This window comes from Epinephelus fuscoguttatus, linkage group LG17 (genome assembly GCF_011397635.1).
Source record: "Epinephelus fuscoguttatus linkage group LG17, E.fuscoguttatus.final_Chr_v1".
Classification (NCBI taxonomy): domain Eukaryota; kingdom Metazoa; phylum Chordata; class Actinopteri; order Perciformes; family Serranidae; genus Epinephelus; species Epinephelus fuscoguttatus.
The window spans coordinates 17,728,952-17,750,398 of NC_064768.1; the positions used below are offsets into that span (position 1 = coordinate 17,728,952).

Below are 21,447 nucleotides of genomic sequence, written 5' to 3' on the forward strand. Positions count from 1 at the left end.
GTAGGTGATGAGGCCAGGCGATCATCCCAAGGGTGTTGGATGGGGTTGAGGTCAGGGCTCTGTTCAGGCTGGTCACTTTCTTCCAAAACTGAAAAACAAACTAAACTGGAGAGACAGTATCTTGATAGGCCTTGCTTTGTGCTCAGACTGACAGTCATGTTGAAACAGGAAAGGGCCTTTCCCAATCTGTTGCCAAAAAGGTGGAAGCACGCTGTTGTCTTGAATAAAAATCAGAGGGTGTCGATTGATAAGACATGAAAAAAAGAAAAGACAAAGTTCTGTTTTAGTTGGACTTTATCATAAGTTTGCTGTTTTCAAGTTACTGAAATGCTTTCAGTTCGTAGACATTGTTCCCTGTGATGGTGGTAAGGGATCACTGTTCGGCAAGAGTGTAGGTTTTGTTTCAACAATATCAAACAGGGTATGGGGGTTCTCCATTAGAATATTTTGAGAATCAAACACTTAATTTCCTGTTTTGAAATGTTTGTGAACCAATTTGTACCTTGTTTTCATCAGTTTATGGTGTAAATGTCTTTAATTTTGTCAAAATAAAAGTCCTCTGCTGCTTACGGGTTTTTATTGCAGGGGACCAATGTACTCGTTCTAAATATTAAAGAGGGCTGCATTCCTCTGAAATCTACACCTGTGTTGTCAGGTGTCACAAAACAAATCACTACTGTAAAATGTCAGTGATGTTGTAGCATTAAAAATGTACTTGTTTGAAATGAAACCCTGGAAAAGAACCCCATATTAAAAGTATTCAAAGGTATGTAAACAGGCATGTTCATTGTGGTTATTTAATAGCCTCCAATGGCTAAATCAATCCTTAACCAGCTATTTGTGTTGCTATAAACATTTAGCTGGTGAGATGTGTAATGTGCTGATGCAGGATGTGATAAAAAAGCCTCGGAGACTCATGTGCTAAAGACAGAAAACAGCATGCACATCCTCCAGAATCTAAAATAAGCTGCATGACAGTAATTCTACTCCAGGTTTTGTTCAATGTTTCATGGAAGTCTGTTTATAAGCTTGTTACAGATTTACATCCCAGGTGTTTAGAAACTCGGCACACTCTTAACTTTTTCATGACACATCACAGGGATAGTTTACCGAGTTTTAAGACTGCGTATATTCCTCATCATAAAAGTTGCTCGGTAGCGGAAAGGAGACTCTTCTAATGCTATCTCCTCTGCGCCATGCTTTGTTGGTTTGGGTTAGATTAGATTTAAATTAGGAAAAGTTGAACGTCCTCTATGATCCGTCTTGCTCAATATCTTATTTCCTGCTCATTTTCAGCCTCGATTACTCTACTCCAACATCAAGTCAGACTGAATTTAGAGTCACATCAGCACTTAGTCGCCTGTTCATTGGGTTCCAGACACAGCTGAAGAGTTTCCAAAATGAAATATTCAGTGATCAAGAGATTTGGCATTTTCAAAACACATTACCGTTGTTGAATATTTTAAGACTGGCTTTAAAACGTACATCCCTTACAATTATATCATCTATATTTTTGAACTACTTGTGACATCTTAAAACATCTCTCTGAAAATAGATGTGAAGTGTTTGTAAATGAGAGCCTTCTGTTCTCGTCCAACTGTATTCTCTTCAAAGAGCCTGAAATTACATTGATGGCTGACAGTCGGCTCGCTCTGTTCCAGCCAGCCAGCATTGTTTTTCTGGATTTTTTAAGCTGCATTAATGAATGACCATCCTTCTGTTGTGTTTCAGGTATTAAACCGTACCCCAAGTTCACAGCGGTCATCCATGCTGTCTCTCCTCTGGTGTCCCAGTCGCAGCCCATACTCAAGCTCCTGGTAGCTGTGGCCAAGTCCCAATACTGTGCACAGGTAATTTATTTGTGTGTGTGTGTGTATGTTCATTGCAGTATACCCAAAATCCTCCACTGATCTCCACCTTGTGACTCCCCAAATTGCGCCGCATCATGCGGCTCATACGGCTGCTTTGCGATCACATTTTCCAACCAGAGCAACAACGGCGCTCATCCTCCATCCCCGTGTGTGTGTGTTAACTCCGGTGGATTGAATTAGAGCAGCAATTTGTAGCAGTGCTACATCTGTCTCCATGGCAGCAAAACCCCCTTCAGCACAGCTGGAGACGGCATGTATTGATTCCCCTGCTTGCTCCTTACCAGCACGGGAAATGAAATGGAATGTGCTCCCCGATGACTGGTTTTTGTGTGTGGGTGTGTATGTGTGTGTCTTTGTTTGTTTGTTTGGCCAGCAGAGTGTATGAGTAAGCGAGTTTGTATTTTGTGTAGGAGGGATGCGTTTCCGTGTGAGTGCCTTGCATGAATGTGCAGGTCTGTGGTTGTTTGTTGAGCAGCAGGTTGAGTTGTGTGTGTGTGAGGGCGATTGGTTGAGCAGTGGAATATACAATATGAATGTGTGTTTGCGCGGGCAGGGTACTTGTCCATGTGTGTATTTCATGCCTGCGTGCATTGTGTGTCAGTGGTTGGCCATGTGTGCGTACATACCTTCCATGTGAGCGGGTAACATGTTGACTCTCTGCGTGTCCCAGTGTGTACGGCTGGTTATTATTGGAAGGGTTTTGATTCTTGTGCCGATACGAAACCTCCAGTCCTGATGCCAAAAAAATATTTTGTTCAGCACTTTATTTTCAAGAATATAAACATATCCTTTTACAAAGCGTTTTTCTGTCATATAACAGAAGAAGTAATATTTCTCAGATTTTAAAGGGACAGTTCACCCCAAAATCAAAAATATTTTTCCCCCTCTTACCTGTAGTCTAGATTGTTTTGGTGTGAGTTGCCGATTGTTGGAGATATTGGCTGTAGAGGTGTCTGCCTTCTCTTGAATATAATGGAACTAGATGGCATTCAGCTTGTGTTGCTCAAAGCGCCAAAAAAAAAAGAGAAAAAAAAAGAGATCATGGCTCGTTTACTCAAGATAATCCACAGACCTTGTTGTGAGCAGTTTCAAGTAGGAACTATTTTCTTTCTACCAAACCACACCCGCCAACTGTATCAGTATCCAAAAGGAAATGTGCTTTTGCACCACGGAGCAAGCTAACATTACAGCCCAGCAGAGGAGGATGCCATGTTTAAATGTAATGTTTAAATTGTGCACTTTCGCAAGCTTCTCGTCCATGAGTAGATGCTCGCATCCTTCTTCATGGTGACACGGTTAGCATTGTAATCATCATTGCAGCTAGAGAATGACTGGAACAGAGTATACTGCACTTTCTACCGTGAAAAAATCCCTACTAAAAGCCTCTCAACAAAAGAATCGTCATAATCCAACATGTTCCAGCAAGGATATGATACAAAATCGGGGATATTTCAACAACACTGGTAACCAAGATTATGTGTTTCCCTGACATTAGCATGTAGCTACATGTAGCAGTGTATATAAAGTAAACACTTTCAGTAGTGTGCCTGGAACAGATGACCATATAAAGAAAATGGATTGCTTGCTTTTGCTCACAGGGATTACTTTTACATGGAGTTACTGCATTATTTGAAACTTTGGCCATATTTAATACAAGCATACGACAATGAAACTGTGTAACTATAATATCATATATACTGGCAAGGCACTTAGGTTTATCAAACTACAATTTACACAACACAAATGCACAAAATGTTAAGAAAAGTAATATTCTCGCATATTTTTTACTTATTTATCAGAGAAATGCAACTGTACACCTTTTGAATTCTTCTTTCTCTCGGTCACGGACCTGACACTGGACTAACTGCCTCGTTAACTCACACTTCATTCAAACTCGACCGATACAACACAAAACTCACCCAAACCGTCTCGCTTACTCTTGTTACTCGTCCAGTTAGTTAGTCCACTGTTCTATATAAAGCAGATCCTCCTCTACAGTAGCCCAGAACAGACAAACCAAGCACTGCCTCTAGATAGGGCTCTACGTGGTATCGCATTTCAACATCGTCCACCATAGTTCTCCTACACCCCTGGCACACGGGAGAAGTTTCAGTTCTTTAACATAACAGCTAGATTCCACTAAATCTTACACACTGCACCTTTTACAACTGTATGATCAAAAAATAGGAAAAGTACAGGTATGAGCAAGCAATCGATTCCAACTGTTGTGTTTTCCAGGCACATTTCATCCAGGAAAGTATTGAGGTTCAATAGCCAGCCCCACCTCTGCGTGGTGAAACCCAAACCACACATTGCGTTATCAGCACACTTTCAGCCAACCTTTCTCCGAAACATTCTCTCATAATAGCAGGTTGAATGAGTAAACTCTGCCGCCTTCTTCATTTTTATGGAGGTGCTTCTGTGTTTGCGTTCTTCAGGCCGTGCACGCAGAGTGGAGAGCCAGGTACACAGGCGGGGTTTTTTTCTTCCACTCTCAGCGGACAGAAAGGGGGGGGGGGGGGCTGCTGAGGAAAAGGGATATAAATAAATGAATGGAGGGGGAGAGAATGAACGAACTCGGAGGGTGGAGAAGGCTAAATTGGACGCAAGAAAGCTTTTGAGGCGCATTCTGACATAGTAGACCGCCTGCTGCGTGCCTGCACGTGCATTTTGAGGGAAACGTTTATTCCACTCGTGCTACAGATACACCAACAGTTTCTTCGCCATTTTTCCCTCCAGTCATATACACACACGAGCAGGCATACATACATACACAATGCCACCATCAGCACCCTGAGAGGGCTGGTGGGCTGACAGAGACACCATCTGTCTTTCTAATCAAGGAATAGAGCCCCCTGTAAGAGTGGAATAACACATTTCTCAGCTGCAGAGATCCGGACTGTTTACCCGTTGTTATCTTACAATGACAAACACCTTCAGCCTCATGAGTGATGTGTGTTTTGTTTTTTATCTGGACTGGCTTATAATGATTAGATAATTCTGCCCATTCATCAAACAGCTGTGTGTCATTTTTCTCTTTAGGACCACTGACATATTTCCACACACTAAAACACAGCTGCTGTATAGACACGAGGCAAACACCTTAACAGAGACATCCATATGGCTCCCAGCTCATAATTTGGCAGGTCCAGTCAGGGTGCAGCATCGCTGAGGGGGAACCACTGCTGCATGTGACGTAGTTAATGTCAGAATCGTGTGAAACTTTATTGATCCCTGCAGGGAAATTCTTGTAATTCGCCTCCATCAGGGACGTCTGAGTGCAGTGTTGGCTACTCACTCTGCACAGTGGAACTGGGATGGATTAATTTACTGACTTGTTCAAGGACATTTCAGCGGGGCAGATGTTAGCTGACACACAGCAACTGAACACTACAGGATGGTATGCTGATGATGATGTGTTCCTATCACTTTCCTTATCTGTAATTGGGTATTCATTCCCCACAGATTCAGGCACACCAGTTCCTATAGGGAAAAAAATATGTTAATATTAGTCGTGTCCTGCATTGCAATCGCTTCTCTTAATGTCTGATTTTTTTTAAAAGATTCACTGAACTGTACCAATATAGAATAAACTCAAGTAACAAACTAACTACGCTGTTTTTGACTATTTAGGATGTTTTTCTTGGGGAAAAAAGTTTGCTGAAAAATGCCAGCTTGCATACCAACCAGAACTGTTACATTTTTGAACGGGGTTGTGAGCGACATGACTGTCAACACAATGCTGTGCACAACGGAACTGGAGGAACTGGAAGTGAAAGCACATGGCAGATGGTGGTGCTACAGCTCTAGGCAAAGCTCAGAAAACAGCAAACTAATAAAACTCTGGAAATACATTTTTCAATGAAGTTCCCATTTGATTTACAATCCATCTCCACATAGTTTCCCCTCTGTTTGAGCTGCACAGTGACTGCACAAATAGTAGACTTTCTACATCAGCACATAATGTATTATTGGACACACTGATTGTGTGTTATATAGTAATACTAGTAAAATAGTTAAAGGGGAGTTCCCACACCCCTTTGATGACTGATCATTAGCTAAGCCCCGCCTCTCTTAATAAGTGGCTGTACACATGCCGCGTCTTTAACTGCCCGGGAAACACGAGGTCGGGCACTGGGTGCTTTTGTGCCTTTTTTGAGCCACCTTTCAAGAGGGCAGCAACAGGTTGCGTCTGAGGTTACTTAGCAACATTGACAAGCTCTGTAACCAAGCCTATTTACCTGAAATCTGAGTGCAGAGCTCATCCTTTTCCAGGCGCTGTTTATAAGTGTGTAGGTCTATCGTCCGTGAGACAGATGTAAATCTCTGGGCAGCCCTGCACTAAAATGTTCAACTTTACGTTTATGTGAGAGCACAGCCATCGTGCCCTGAAAAATGGGCGCTCGGGTATGCATGCGCGCCATGGCGGCATCGCTCTGGCATATATGAGCGCCTGCAACACATCTACATTGAAAACAATCAATTTGAGGACACAAAAAACACAGCATGTATACGGCCCCTGACTGTCGTTAAACCTGTTAAGATTTCAATTCCAGAACTACACGCATAAACCAAATCAGTTTGTTTACGATAACTTCTGGTCGGAAAACCTTACATAATGTACATTAAATGAAATGGTGTTGAGCAAATGCGGCCTCAAATTGTGCCTCAAATGGTTAGTTTTAGCCACATCAATGTAAGTGTATGCTATATCGAAAATATTTTCATCGCGTTACCTTTCCAACAGGGAACTGAAGCCAGTATCTCAAAGCCACCAGACTCCATTGACAAAAACATCATCATTTTACTTCACATATATGGGAGTTGCATGTCCAAATCGAGCATACACTTCAACTAACACTGATTTTTTTAGGTGGCTAAAATACGTTTTGCTGTGGTTACGTCCACAGCAGTACATTTCTTAGCTCCCATGCCCGTAGATTTGGTTTGACAGACTTTGGCAAAGTAAGACAGAACGTAAAATGACCACAGTAGCAACATCAGATACGTTGGATCACCGTATTTAAATGTATTTTTTAAATGTTACAGTTACGGCTGAAAAGAACAACAGAAATAAACAAGTATGTCTGTCCATATAAGTGTAAATAAAAACAAAACAACTTATCAAACTGCCAAAACACCTGTATTGATTCACTCTCTGTGGCCAAAAGTATTATTCCCATTGAAGTTAGCTATGGGCAAAACTGGAAGTTAGCTGCTAGGCTGGCAAAAGTCTCTAGTGCACTTGCTCTATGGGCCCAGTGACACACATTTTTCAACATAATTTGTATCCCTGCAAACTAATGTCGTTAGCAAATGATATACTAACTATTGGCCTTTATAGTTATGGTCAGCTACTACCAAAGGTAGTAAACTAGTTAGCCACACATGCTAATTTTCACACTGTTCAGTGTGTTCCTGACATGTTTTACATTATGTTTTTAGTTTTGAAAATGCACCATCCTCTAAACTCCTTTAATACCAAGAAATGTTCTTGCTACCACTTTGTGTGCAGTCCTCCAACATGTGAACAAATCCAAAGCTTGACAGTCCTGCCATGTCTACTTATGGTAGCTTAGCAGTGGTTGGAAAATAGCCATCCATGGGAGGGGTTTACGGGATAGTCATATTTTGAAATGCATGAGAACAGTCTGAGATATGAGAATGTATTACTTGTGTAAGGTCAGACAGGAGTCATGTCATGTGTGTATATCTGTGTGTTCCTCATCAAATGTTAATGAGGTCTGCTGTTGAAGTGCAGTGATCGGGGAAGGTTAACTCCATGTGACACATTCATGTCGCTGTACAGCAGTCCGAGTCATATAAAACACGAGACCTTCATGTAAACCATCTTCTGGTTGGAGATTGAGCGTGAGATCATATGAAGCGGAAAATGTGTTGAGCAACATGTTGTGGTTAGAAATGAAACCTGACAATGTGATGTGATTGGTTATGGGCTAAAATGTTCTGGAGCCATAATTGGGAATATTTTATCACAACAGTTGCCCTTCTGGCTCTTCAACATTCAATCAGCCTGTAATAAGGTGACATTTGCCGGCCGTAGGTCACGTAAATATCACATGTACAACAAGCTGGGAAGTGCGCTGCGAGTTGTTTTAGTGAGTGGAAAATCAAATTAGATGCAACGCAGCTATTTGTTGCAGGCGATAATGTCCTTCCTGTTTCTTTCAGATCATTGTCCTGTGGAACAGTGACAAGCCTCTCCCAGCCAAGCACCGCTGGCCCGCCACCTCAGTGCCCGTCATTGTCATCGAGGGAGAGAATAAGGTGAGTTCAAACACACACACTCTACCTCTGAGTTACCTCAAAGGTGTGATCACTGTCATTTATAATCTTGAGCTTGTCTTCTGCATCTTCTCAAACTGTAAAGCCACTGTATCTCGGCATGTTTCATTCAGTCTGAGAGTCTCTAGGAGTTAATGAGTTTCGATCTGTGCTGCGCTGATTCCATTAAAGGACAGTTTGTGTGGTTTCAATTAAAGCTCAGTAATGGGAATAATATACATCGCAGAGAGGGGGGGGAAAGTTTGTCTGAGAGTCTGATGCATATTGTTAGGAAAGATAAGGAGGCAATAATGGGTAAGTGCATATGCGTGGTAGTATTTATTTATTCTTAATGTGTTTATTGCTGTTTATTCTTTCATCATAACTAAATATCTAATTAACTGAAGAAAGTGACAAAGTCTCTCTGGAGAAATAAGTTCCAGTTGAGTTGTGCACTATGAATATACACAATAAATGCATGCCCAGAAGACGGGCGACAGCATTGATTTAATTATGTTTCAGGTTAGATTTTTCTTAATGTGTTTAATAACTCATAATCCTTGCATTCATTCAGCCCTTTAAAAGTAATTATTACAAAATCTTTATTTAAATCTATGTTTCTTAGGGATGCAAGTAAAGATTTTCATTATGTGCTGATTATTTTCTTGATGTACTGATTGTTTGCTCTTTGAAATGAAAATAGTGAACATCATTATTTATTGTGTATTTCTTCTGTTAATTAGATATTTAGTTGTGATTAAAGTAAATAATTAACAGCAAGTGGAAAGTGACTCGTGTCCATCAGAATTTCCCAAAGACAAAGGTGATATCTTTAAGTTTTCGACGAGCAATGAGAAACCAAAAGAAAACCATTCAATTTACAATCATATACAGTTGAGAAGCTGAAATGTTTTGCTTTTTTTCCTTGAAAAATGACAGAAACAGTTACATAATTATCGGACTAATTGACAATAAATTTTGTGTTGATTGACTAATTGATTCATTGACCTCTCCTTTAAGCTCTAACGTTATTATTACTTCCTAAAGAAAAAAAGTATTTTCACAGAATAATTTAAGTATCCAGGAAACAAAGGTTTAACGACTAAAAACTAATAAATGTGCACAAAAATAATGTTTTTTATGCCTCTGTGCTGGTGACAGCCATTCCTAAAATTTGGCATAAATTTCCCCCTCAACTCAAGGATGAACTGATGCTTTGGTGGTTAAAGGTCAAAGGTCACTGTGACCTTGCAAAACACATTTTTGGCCATAACTCAAGACCTCATATACTAATTATGACAAAATTTCACACAAACATCTAACTGGAAAAAGTGATGACATTTTATATCCAAAAGGTCAAAGGTCAGCTACACTGTGACATCATAATGTTCTGCAAAACCCTTTTCTGGCCATTATTCAGCGTAATATCTCAGAAACAGCAGTGGAGACATTTGGTCAGATCCTGAATTGGTGACACTAATCTTGAGTGTCCGTTTTAAACTGTGCTCATTGTACAGATCTTCTGTGCTGCCAGGGAGAAGATGTTTCTATGTGTGTGGAGCATCTATGTAGAGTTCTGCACGGGCCTGCTCTAATAATCCCACTCCTGCTGGATCTCTGACTATTAGTGTGTTCTACTCTGCTTGTTCCCAAAGTTTGCGTGCCTGCTCCCATCTGCTCCTGCATCCTACGGGGCTCGGCGGGCCCGGTTACATGTTCGCAGCAAACGACAGTCAGTTATGGTTAGCAGGGGTTTCATGTAATTACATATGTATTCATTTCACCCCTCACATACACAAATGCAAATGTTTATCACCTTCTGTGTCATGTTTTCAGGTAAATAACACTCCAGAAATGGTAATACTTTTGTAGAATAGGTGGAGAATTCACAACAGCTGACTTCTACGTTCCAAATTTGAAGGTTATTTGCAGCAACATTCATATTGAAAGCATTGTCCACTGTCATGGCCACAGACATGGATGTAAACTGTAACTTGACTGATTGGCGGAGGCATACAACTGTGAGGCAGTAATTCTAGTTTCCTCTGTTCTTCTGACTGACACTGTCAGAGGAGACATGTTTTTTGTAAGTTAACCCTCCAGCTAGACATAACCCAGAGTCATGAACCATGAGCATGCCTCAGTGGCATTTATTATGACAGCCCTATTAGGCTTAAAACTCCTCCATGTTAAAAGGGTTGCTTTGTTCATCTTGACCTCCCTGGGACCTCTCCTTGTCTATGTCAAAGGTCAGATATGGACACACAAGGTGATTATTTGCCTTTAAAATGCTGATCCATGCTCAGCATATTTACAGCCTCCAAGCTCACATTTGCGGTTGTTTTTTAAGTAGGAGGAAACAGAATCTGGTTGCTCGTCTGTAGTCTGAGACATCAGACTCATCCAACAACATCCTCTCCCCCCTCCCCTTTGCAAGGACTTAACTTCACCTGCCAATCAGAGGAAGTGGTTTTCACATCAGTGTCAGTCACCCGGTGGTAGGCTGGGTTTATGGTTTACCTCTCCCCGTGGCTCTGAGTGGTTTCTCCCAAGCTGTCAATCACAGCGGGAGGGCTCTGTGTGTAGCTGTGTGTCCGTGAAAAGTGAGCAGAACAGGCTTAGCGCACTGGCGTTGTGTGTGTGTGCCAGGCAGCCTGTGGTTTGTTGTGGTTGTGGCGGGTTCTGTGTTTACTGTGGCGAGCCAAGCTGTGTTCCTCCACCCCACAGAGAAAGAGAGAGAGAGAGAGAGAGAGAGAGAGAGAGAGAGAGAGAGAGAGTTTTTTCATCCCTTTTGCCTTTTTTCCTGCCACTTTCTTCCTTATCCCCTCTCCCTCTTTCATCCTGTTCCTCACTCACAGATCCTCTTTTTTTTACCCTCTTCATCATTTTCTCTTCCTCTCATCTTCTTTCTGCTTCTCTCTATCACTGCATCGTCCTCTCCTTTCTCCTCTTTATTTGCTTTTATGCATAAGCTCCTCAGGACTGTAGCCAGAATTGAAGAAAAACAGGTCACACTGAGTCTAAGTTCCCCCAATGCAACTCCTTGCCTGTAATTTTTTTAATCATTTAGAAGTCCCATAATTTATTTCTTTAGTTCAACTATAGTTTCTGTTCAGATTCAAAACCTCCACACTACTGTAAATAAAAAACAAATTAAATCTTTTATGCATTTTTTATTCATTGTTGTCCTAGAAGAAGTAAAATGTAAATATATCATGTCTAAACATACTAGACTCAGCCAACAAGAAAAACCACGTCTAAGACTTTAGTTGTATAATAAAAACTTTCCTTTCAAGGAGACAGAACACAGAGTACATGACCTCAGTATCCTTTGCTTTGTTTAGATATTTCTCTCTCTCAAGTCATACATCTTCTTAGCCTCAAATGTCGTTGGCTTTCCTTTCTTATTTTAATGAAAAACATGTTGTCTCGCAGCAGGAAAGAAACTTAAAGGATTCTCTTCTCCAAAAAAAACTGTGAAATCACAATTGATAAAAAGACAAAGCAACAAGTCTTAAAAAGTTTTTTTCAGTGTGGATCTTAGTCTAATAAAGCCCCTTTCCCAATGCACAAAACAACCCACTAACATCTGGCTTTTGTGTTTAGTAGGAAAGGTTACAATCGGCATTTACATCTTGGTCAAATGACTCTGCAGTGGTCACAAGCTGGTGACAGTGATGAAAGTATGACACCCGAGTAGACGCACTAGCCCCTTTTTCAGTGTGATACAATGCCATGTGTCTCCAAATTAAATCGGTCTCTGTCCAAGCGGAATTCGAACACAGTAACATTTTCACTGGCCTCCATGTTGCTTCCTACTGTTTACTAACCTGTTTCATGGTGCATCTGTGGCATCAAATATAACACCAGAAAAAAATAACTGGTTGCTGGTTTCCCCACGTTTGAAAAACCTGCATATAGGGTGGAAAAAGCCTGTAATTGTGTCCATTGCTAATTCAGGAAACACAAGCTTCAGTAAAAACATATATATTGGCAAGTTGCACAATCCAAGTTATAGCAAATAAAAAAACACACCAGACACTGTAAAGCAAGCTGGGGTCAGAGGTGGGTAGTAACACATAACATTTACTTCATTTCATGTACTTGAGTATTTTTTTTTTTTAAATAAATTGTACTTCTAAGTGTAGTTGTTTTGCAGAATACTTTTTACCCTTACCAAGTACAGTTGCGATAAGATATTTGAACTTCTGCTCGGTTAAACTGGGCTCCGAACTTCTTGCTTCTTTTACTGATACTATAAATAATTTTTATAATCAGCTGAGCTCACTTGCATGACAGTGATTTTCCAGTGAATGATGTTTTCGTCACTAATAAACACGCGATTCACACTGCGTCCAAGCTTCTCCTGTTGAATAAATTAATTTCTTCCTGATTGCAGCCACTTTAGAAAAGGCTCATGATTCCACCTGACATGCTGAGGCATCCCAGAAGTGGCTTTCAGCTCCGCTAGTGACACAAAGTGTTTTTTCTTATTATATTTTTATTATTATTTGTAGTTTTGTTCTGGATATGGTACTATAATGACAGTTACCATGAACCTCACATGTTTCATTACCTGTTGAGGACCTGTTTGATGCATCTTCTGAAGTTACTGTACCACTCCAGCAGTTTTCTTTAACAAGATACTTTTAACTCTTACTCAAGCATCTATTTTTATGAGTACTTTTTCTTCTCACTGAGACAGCATAATTCTAAAGTAGCAATACTTTTACTGAGTATTGTTTTTGTTTATTCTTCCCACCACTGGTTGTACATACTTGCTTTACAAATTAAGAAACTGAGAATAATAACCAGAATTTTTCTCGCACTGTAAACTGAGTCACTCCGACATCATCTTGCTGCCATGACCTCCACCATATGTGTATTAATCCGCAGCTGAAAATAGTCCCCAATAAAGTCACTATTTATTTCAATTTGAGTAAAGTTTGCTAAAAACTACAGTGCCCATCTGTTTTAGGAAATAACTAAGCCCTTTTTTTAGGAGTGACACAGATATGGTCGCTTTATTAGTTTTGGTCTTTTGGTGGGATTTGTTGACAGTTAGAAAAACATGGAATAACACCAATCTTATCCTTTAACCATGTTCCTTCTTCTCCTCCCTCTGTCCTTCCCTCTGTCATCCTCTCTGTCTCTCTGGCACGGTGGCCAAAAAGCTGGTTTGTGACTGTTGGTTTAAGCCGTGTGAGAATCCCAGCAGCGCTTAATATGGTTTGCACAGACTGGTGGTCCTCCTCTCTCCTTCCTGCGTCTCCCTCCTCTGCTGCTGTCCTTTAGAGAGGAGGTGAAGCGCTGGAGGCAGATTCCTGCAGTAAGAGCTCACATTCCTGGAGAGCACCAGGAAGCCCCAGGCTAATATGTCGCACTTCTAACATTACAAACCATCTGGGGCTTGGAAACACCAGCCTATCATCCTCTCTTTCTCTCTTTGTCTTTTTTTTTGTCTCTTTTTCCTCTGTTTGTCTCATTGTCATTTTCTCCCCTCCTGTCTCCAATCTTGTTCTCTCTCCACCTCTTCTTAGCTGGTATTCTCTCCAACATGTGCTGCTGAAAAACAGTCGGAAAACATGGAGCGCAGAGATGGGGTTGTTTTGTTTCTCTCGATATGCCCGCAGGATGTTACAGCAGTAATGATGACACTAGAAATGAGAGGGAGGTGCTGCCTCTCCTCTTTCCTCTCAACTCTCATTTTCCCTCTCCGTTCCTTTGTCTGTAAATACAACTGTCACTCACACTCCTCGGCTCCTCAGCCCTGTTAGAGTAAGAGTGACAGTCGTAACTTTTAGCTGCCGCTGTTGCCTCTGGAGGGCTTTTGGGGAGAGGGGGAGTAGATGGCACTTGACCGAGGCCTGACAGCGATGACGGGGCTTAGCTGTGTGAGGTGGTGGGAGCTGGAAACTGGGAGATGTACATGTAAAACTAAGTTCTGGAAATCCATGTTTTATACTTTATTTTTTTTGGCTGCAAAAACAGTGCGCCTGCAGGCATGAAAAAGTTGTACATCTGCCCAATTTATGCCCCTGAAAAAGTATTAAAATCTTAATTGGTTGCCTACTTACAAGTTTAGACATTTTAACAACTGTGTATGTTCAGTCTGGGTTTTTGTTTATTGTTCTTAATTCCTCATCGCCAAACTTACCCATATTTCTCCCATGAACAGTTTGATCTATAACTTGCAAAGTTAGAATGCAGGCTGGTGTACCAGTATGAGTTATAGAACAATACAAATTAAAAAGAATACAGATGCTTAATCCATCCATCTCAGTGTACAAACAGGACTGAAAAGAATATTATCTCAGTTTGAGCCCTTAAAACAGCATTAAAATATCTTAGTTGTTTTTTTTTTTAATTATGCTGCCATGAAGTCATAGACATTTAATCAAATATAGTGTATGTTCAGTCTGCTTTATGTATTGTAAATGATGTTAGTATAAAAGCAACTAAAAGCAAAGAAAATGTGTCCTTCATTTATGAATTAGAACAGATTAGCATTGAAAAAAGAATCGGCTAAGAGAAAATGTATCCTTTGTCTGTCTTTTATCAGGTTTGTAAAGCTTTGCTGATTTCCTCTAGTTTACATCGAGCGACAACCTTCAGGGCTGAAAATGTAGCCAACGCAGAAGCATAAACTGTGTAAAATAATGGACCTAAGCGGCTGTTATGTCACCCATTGGTTTGTGGACTCCTATTTTGAAGCCTTGACTTTGACATTTGCCGTCACTAAATCCAATTATTGGAGCCAGAAGTGACCACATTTTGACAAGAGAGTGAAACGAACCCTAATGCTAGCCATAGCTTGGTTAGCACCATGTATTCACAGCTACAGTAACTGTTAAAATGCTAATGCTGATTTTCACTAGCAAAAAACAGGCTTAAAACCATTTTAATAAATGTAACATTACTGGAAAAACTGGATGTCCAACTCCTTAGAGGGTCTTCAGTACAACCATACACTGAACGAGACTTTTTTAGGGGACCAAAATGTTACAGTTAACATTCATGAACTGAAATCACACTGACACAGAAAGCATTTTAGCAGTAAGGCACCTTTTGCCAGAGTGCTCTGAGCTCCTTGAGTTGAAAAAACTTCAACTCAGAGCAGAAAAGCACCCCACGTCATCTCTTTTTTCATCATCTTTTTTCCCATTGTCCAATTGGGTGATCTGAGAGGTGGCGCGCCTTCTGTGGTGGTTACAACAACAAGTTTACAGTTGGTAAACAATGGAGGAGAAACTGGTGGTAACAGTTACTGGTAACCATTGACAGCAGATTGTCAAACTTCCCCCGAGTCATCCTGAAATATGTCTGGAGATGGCCATCATGGAGGCGCAGCTCCTGGACCAACTGGTGGTACTCTCCTTGATCCACCCTCTTTTTTAGGGTCTCATGCACCCACACAGATCTCCGTTTCCCTGCACCCGACAAACTATTGACTGACAGCCTCTCACCCTCAATCAGAGCTACAGCAAGTACCCTCTGCCTCAACATTTTAGGAATAAGCTACTTATTGTAAGGACATGATGGGGTGGTTGCCTGGAAACAATAAAAGGCGCGATTAACTTTTTTTTTTTTTTTTTTTTTGTTAAGATTTTTTTTTTTTTTTTTTACTAGTAGTATTCAATTTTTAAAAAATAAAATAAAAAATGCAATGTGGTGCGCCTCAATTTTTCAACCTGCAAACGCTCTCTGTGTGATCGGGGCCTAAGAAATTTATATCATGTTGCAGAAAGCTTTGAATTCTTTCGTAGTGCTGACCTTCATAAATCATAAAATTCAAAACATTTTTCCAGCAGTCTGCAAAAGCCAATCCTAAGTGGAGCTGAATCACAAACTCTGCAGACAATCATAATGTCAATAAATTATTATTAAGTTATTGTAATTATTGATCTCAGGTGTTTGTAATTTACCTCTTCTTGACTCTCCTTGTGAAAATCTTTGAGTTTAGGACTGTCTTGATTGAATAAGCACTCTAAAGACATCACCTTGGGCACTTTTCAATATTTTATGACATTTTATACGCTAAAAGGTTGGTCGATAATGAAAGTATTCATTAGCTGCAGCACTAGAAGGGATAACAGGCTTCACACGGTTTGACTGTAGAGTCATGCATTTCTCTCCGTGCTTGTTGCTGCCCTCGGCTGTAGGAGTTATAAGGACCTGTTGAGAGTGAGGTCACTGTGCTTGAGTGTAGCAGGCAGACAACACCAGGTGTTTATAGAGAAAAGAGGTCAGCACTGACTATTCTTAAATGTAAATGTAATGACTTTTCAGCGCAGGTGGTGTTTTAAAAGAACCAGTATTCTCACAGAGGCCTGACCTTCAGAGCTGAATAACAGGCTGTTAGCGTGTATATGTATATACTGTGTATGTGGACGGGTTTGTGTGTCCGTTAAAGCTGTGCATTGTGAGCTGTGTCTTATTTGTGTGGGAGGTTGTTTTGAGTTTGAGCACACATCCAGTTTCCAACAAACACACACACATCCTCAACAAGGAGCTGCTGCTTTCTCATCCGAGTGCTTTTCATCACAGCAACAGACCAAAAGACTTCCCGTCTAAATATCCTCAAGATGTTGGTCTCTCCATCCACCCACCAGTCCCCGGCCACCATCACTCTCTCCGCTGCCAGTAAATATTCAAGGACTGTCATGTATTATACTGTTTGGTTTCATTTGCCGTTAAATATACGCATTCAGCTTTCAGCAGCGGCGGATGGGAGAGGTAGATTTGTGCCATATGTAGGAAACATGACTCATGCTGTATGTGTCTGGCAGCATTTATGTGTTGTTATTGATTTAAAAGAGAAAGACGACCCTGCAGCAGTAATGGAAACTTGTATCAGCACTCTATCACTGTTGGAAACAATGGGGGGGCAGCGTGCAGTAAAGCGTAGGATATTGGCTTTTCTCTTCTTCTCTGTGCGCTGCTGTTTGTTGATGTGATGGCTTGTTGTCTCCCATGAATTTGTAAGGAATCATAAAAAATGTATATGGTAGGTATTTAAAGCCGAAAGAGTTTTATTCTAAAATGTATCTCAAGATAAAGCTCTACCAGTGGATCTAATTTCAAACTTGAGCTTTGGGTGGTAACTGAAAGAATTGGATGTTAGGGTCGCTACCCTCATCTTTAAAGCGGTTTTAATCAATATTTCTCTATTAACTATGGATTACATGACTGCCTTTATGTGAAAAGGGTCACATATATCGATAAACACAACAAATTATCACCAGACTCTGCAGTTTGTCTAATTTTAAATGACACAAATTGGTGCATAAAAATTCATGTGAAGGCAGGAAATTAAGTGTTTGACGCTTAAATTTCCCAGGTGAGGATAGAGTGGTGCAGGAATGAGTCCTAAAACTTGAAATGAGTTCGCACTTTTTTGCACTTCCAGTTTCCTTGTTTCAGAGTCAGTGGGTTTTTGGGTAGATGCCTGAAGTAAGGTCTATGGTTAACACAAGCTTAAGAGATTTTCACATTCAGTTCTACGACATAACATGCATCAGTAAATACCCCACTCATGAACTTTGAAGCATTTAGATATCTTAAAAATGGCGGTTGCTAATGAGTGGCTAAGTGAGACTGCAGAGGTTATCAGGGATTTTAAACGTCATCATGCAGAACATCGCTGTTACAGTCTCATTGTGGTGGCGACAATGACGATGTGACTTGGTGTAGTTCGACTGCATACTAAAGTTAGCTGTTTCCTCTGACAATTGCATTTACACGTCAAATATCATAAAAGTGGTGCTCATTTGTGAAGATTATCTTGCGTAGTGTGTGAGTATCACAAACTTTTGTTTGGCACGGAGCTTATTTTCTACAATAATCCAAAATCCAATGGAAGAAAGGCTTTTTGTGGATGGATGTATAAAGAGAACTGGATACAGTGTTGCAGGTGGGGCACAATTCATACCTAAAAAAGTTGCTCAGTGGCGCATGAGGCCAAAAAGTTCGACTTCCCAGGTACAAAAACATCTTCTACATTGTTGGGCCCATAGAGCAAGTGCACTTCAGTCTTTACCAAGCCAAGCGGCTAATCTCCAATTTAGCTCTCCGCTACTTTGAATGGGGATATTGTGATTTCATTGTAATGAATGAAACGATTCATTTTGTGGGCATGTAACAGTCAAAAAATGAATCCACTGATTTACAGGCATCTTGTTCACAATGTAAGTCGATAGGAAAAAGTCTCTATGTGCCCAATGGCATCACCAATGGACCCAGAGGTTGTAATTCCACTGTTTGGCCACTACAAAAATTAGCTTCAAAGCCTGACACACTTTCTGAAGGCCTATGAAGTTAGAACCAGGGCGATTGTAACTTCAGAGTTGGCGTACAAAAAACCCTACGTCATTTCTGCAGCAAAAAAAACCTGAAATGTTAAGAAAAAATTGCTATAAAGAAATTTCAGTCAACAGAGAAAAGGGTGTTACTGTTAAAAATGCAACCATTCCTTGACGTTAGACAACCAAATTTGGAACAAAACCCTCAAAAGAACCTGCAATGATTGAAGATGACATGAATCTATTAATGTTCCCATGGTAACATTCAATGGAAGCTGTCATCTGTGTGAATAAACACCTCCGCAGTGTTAGTTTGCACGAATATGCAGCTGAATGGAAAAAAGGGGACAACATGTACAATAACTCTTTCTTTGCTCCTTTTTCAGACATTTTCCACAGCTTTCAGATCTACATTTGCTCCTTCAGCCTCTTTTCATTTTATGTGTTCCAGGCGACCAAATGAATGAATGAATCCAGCTGTTCTCATTCGAATGGTGTGATTTTAACCCATTGTGCTTTGTGTTTGTAGGTGATGAGCAGTCGCTTCTTGCCCTACGAGACCATAGTGACCGACGCTGTCCTCAGCCTGGATGAAGACACAGTGTTGTCCACCACAGAGGTATTTTGTTAAATAATAAAACAGAGTAGAATAGAAAACTGTTTCTCTCTTTCTATCTTCTCTGTCTCGATAGTCTGGTCCTCTTGAGACAAAACAAAGATCCAAACTCTCTCTCTGTGTCCCAAAAGCAACTCTTTGATTGCATTTCCTCTCCATTTTTTATCTCTCTCTCTGTTTGTCCCCGGTGTTTTCAAGTTATCGCTCTGCAGCTCGATTCTTAAATCGCTTTAACTACTCTAACTTTTACTCCCAGTACCTTACTTTACTTTTCCCCCTCTTCTCGTCTGCCTTTCTCTTCATTTCTTTCCATCTTCCACCTCATGTTTTGGCGCTTGTAATAATGCGGCACCTCCTGAATCCCCTGTTTGAGAGCAGCACACTGTTCTGGGCATTTTTGTTCCACATGCTGTCGGGACTGTTCCTGTTTTTCCCGGGGACACGTTTTGGCGCAGCACCATGGGAAGCCAGATGCTGCTTTGAACAGTGTAGAATTAGATCTCATAAAGGCTGTTTGTGCGGAGGATCAAGATGGCAAGGCAGAGCTGGCACCGAGGGGAAAATCCAGCCCCAAAAAACCAAATTGACCCGTGTTTCTCCCATGAAGACTGTTGGATCGCGAACACAAACAATAAGTTTGGGAAACATCAATGCCAGAACAAGTTAGAAAAGAAATTCAGGCAAAAATACCATCATAGATTGCCGGACAATCTATCCACCCATCACATTTCCTCCAAACTAGCTTCTTAACAAGAACAAAATCCTCATTTTGTCCTTTGTCTCCCTTTCTTTACCTTAAAGTTAAGACGGTAAGACGGGGAGTTGTCTTTCACCATAAAATACAAACTAGTATTCACTTCTTCTGAATGATTTTCCTTGTTTTTACAGTGCACCATGCACATTTTCCACCAGTACTTCCTTTTGATACTGGTTCAACCATTAAACTATTTTTCCCTGTTTCCCTTTCTTTGTTCTCCATTCCATGTTTTCATTCAACTACCTTTTTCTTTCATTGAATGGAAAAACAAAGCGGAGCCAACACTCTTCTTTTTCCTTCAGGATTTGTTCATAAGCACAAATTCTGGCAGGAAGTGAAGATAAAAATGATGCATATTGTGTTTTATGGTGTATTTTGACACAAGTGTTTATTAATATAAGCACTCTCTCAGTGTAGTGTAGTGCAGTAATATGTGGTGTAATGCAGAATGCGCTGTTGGTGGAGCAGCTAAGGCCTTTTTGATGTTTTCATCTAATTATTTGATTGAATGCTTTGATCGCTGCCACAGAAGTTTGGCTGCAGGCAGCTGCTTAGGAAAGACTGCTTTGTGTTTGATGAGGTTTTTGCCTCTGTTGTGTTTTCACTATAGTGTGTTTGAGAGCGCACTTCCTTTGTTAGTTCTCCCCATTGTCTCTTTCTTTCCCTCTTTGTTTTTTTTTTCTTTCTTACTCAATGCATACTCTGGAAAATGAATCTCAACTAAATTAAATTTTTTCAGCATATGAAAGAAAATATTTCATGCCTTAAAGGGGATCTGTTATGCTCAGTTTTTATTTGTATTTTTGGTTTCTACTAGAATATGTTTACATGCTTTAACGGTTGGAAAACACTGTTTTCCTCATACTCTCTGTCCTGGAGCACTTAAACTCACCCTCCGTCTGAGACACTCACATTTTAGAAAAAGCCCAGCCTGCTCTGACGGGTCAACGTTTGTGGGTTTTTTGTATCTTAATGTCTCTGCACCGTCACTGCAGGCAGAGAATGACTGTAACAGGGAAGAGCGGCACTTTTTACCATGAAAAATCACCATTTAAAGCTGCGAAGCACATACGGACATGTTCCTGCAAGACTATTATCCATTTGAGAATTTTACATTATCAACCAAAATGGCATGTTTCCCCGAGGTTAGCCTGTAGCTTCCTGTAGCAGTGTGGGCTATGTAATGTAAATACTCACAGTATTATATTGAGAAATCTGTCAGTAGCTGACATCATGTGAAGTCCTTTTTACACAGAGATCATGCTATAGGGCTGCTACAAAGTCCCTCCTTTATGCCGCCTATGCATTTTTACATAGCACCGAACAGCGGCGGCAACATGCTACTCCAGTGTGTGATTTTAGACAGTATGCCGGCATCACAGAAGAAAAAGAGGCGTACAACAGCGTAGGCCTCTGGTGTGACATAGCTTAGGTAGGGGTAGGCAGTATATCAAATATACTCGATGTACGCAACTTGTTCCATGTGCAATGTATAAAATTACTAAATTAAATGGTCACTTTTTTTTTTTTAAAGGAGCTATATGTAAGAAATCTAAAGCAAACAGTCATAAAATCCTCCTAATATGTCACAAAGACTAAGGAATAATGTTCATATAA

The 21,447-nt window shown here is 40.5% G+C and overlaps 1 protein-coding gene across 1 annotated transcript in view; it reads left to right on the plus strand.

Annotated features, from left to right (window-relative positions):
• Nucleotides 1–21,447, plus strand: part of ext1b (exostosin glycosyltransferase 1b) — a 160,600-nt gene that overhangs the window by 130,147 nt on the left and 9,006 nt on the right. Inside the window, exons 6-8 of the mRNA XM_049601923.1 lie at nt 1,732–1,850; nt 8,064–8,159; nt 18,987–19,076. Coding sequence (XP_049457880.1) covers nt 1,732–1,850; nt 8,064–8,159; nt 18,987–19,076 — 305 coding nt within the window. The remainder of the gene's footprint in view (nt 1–1,731; nt 1,851–8,063; nt 8,160–18,986; nt 19,077–21,447) is intronic.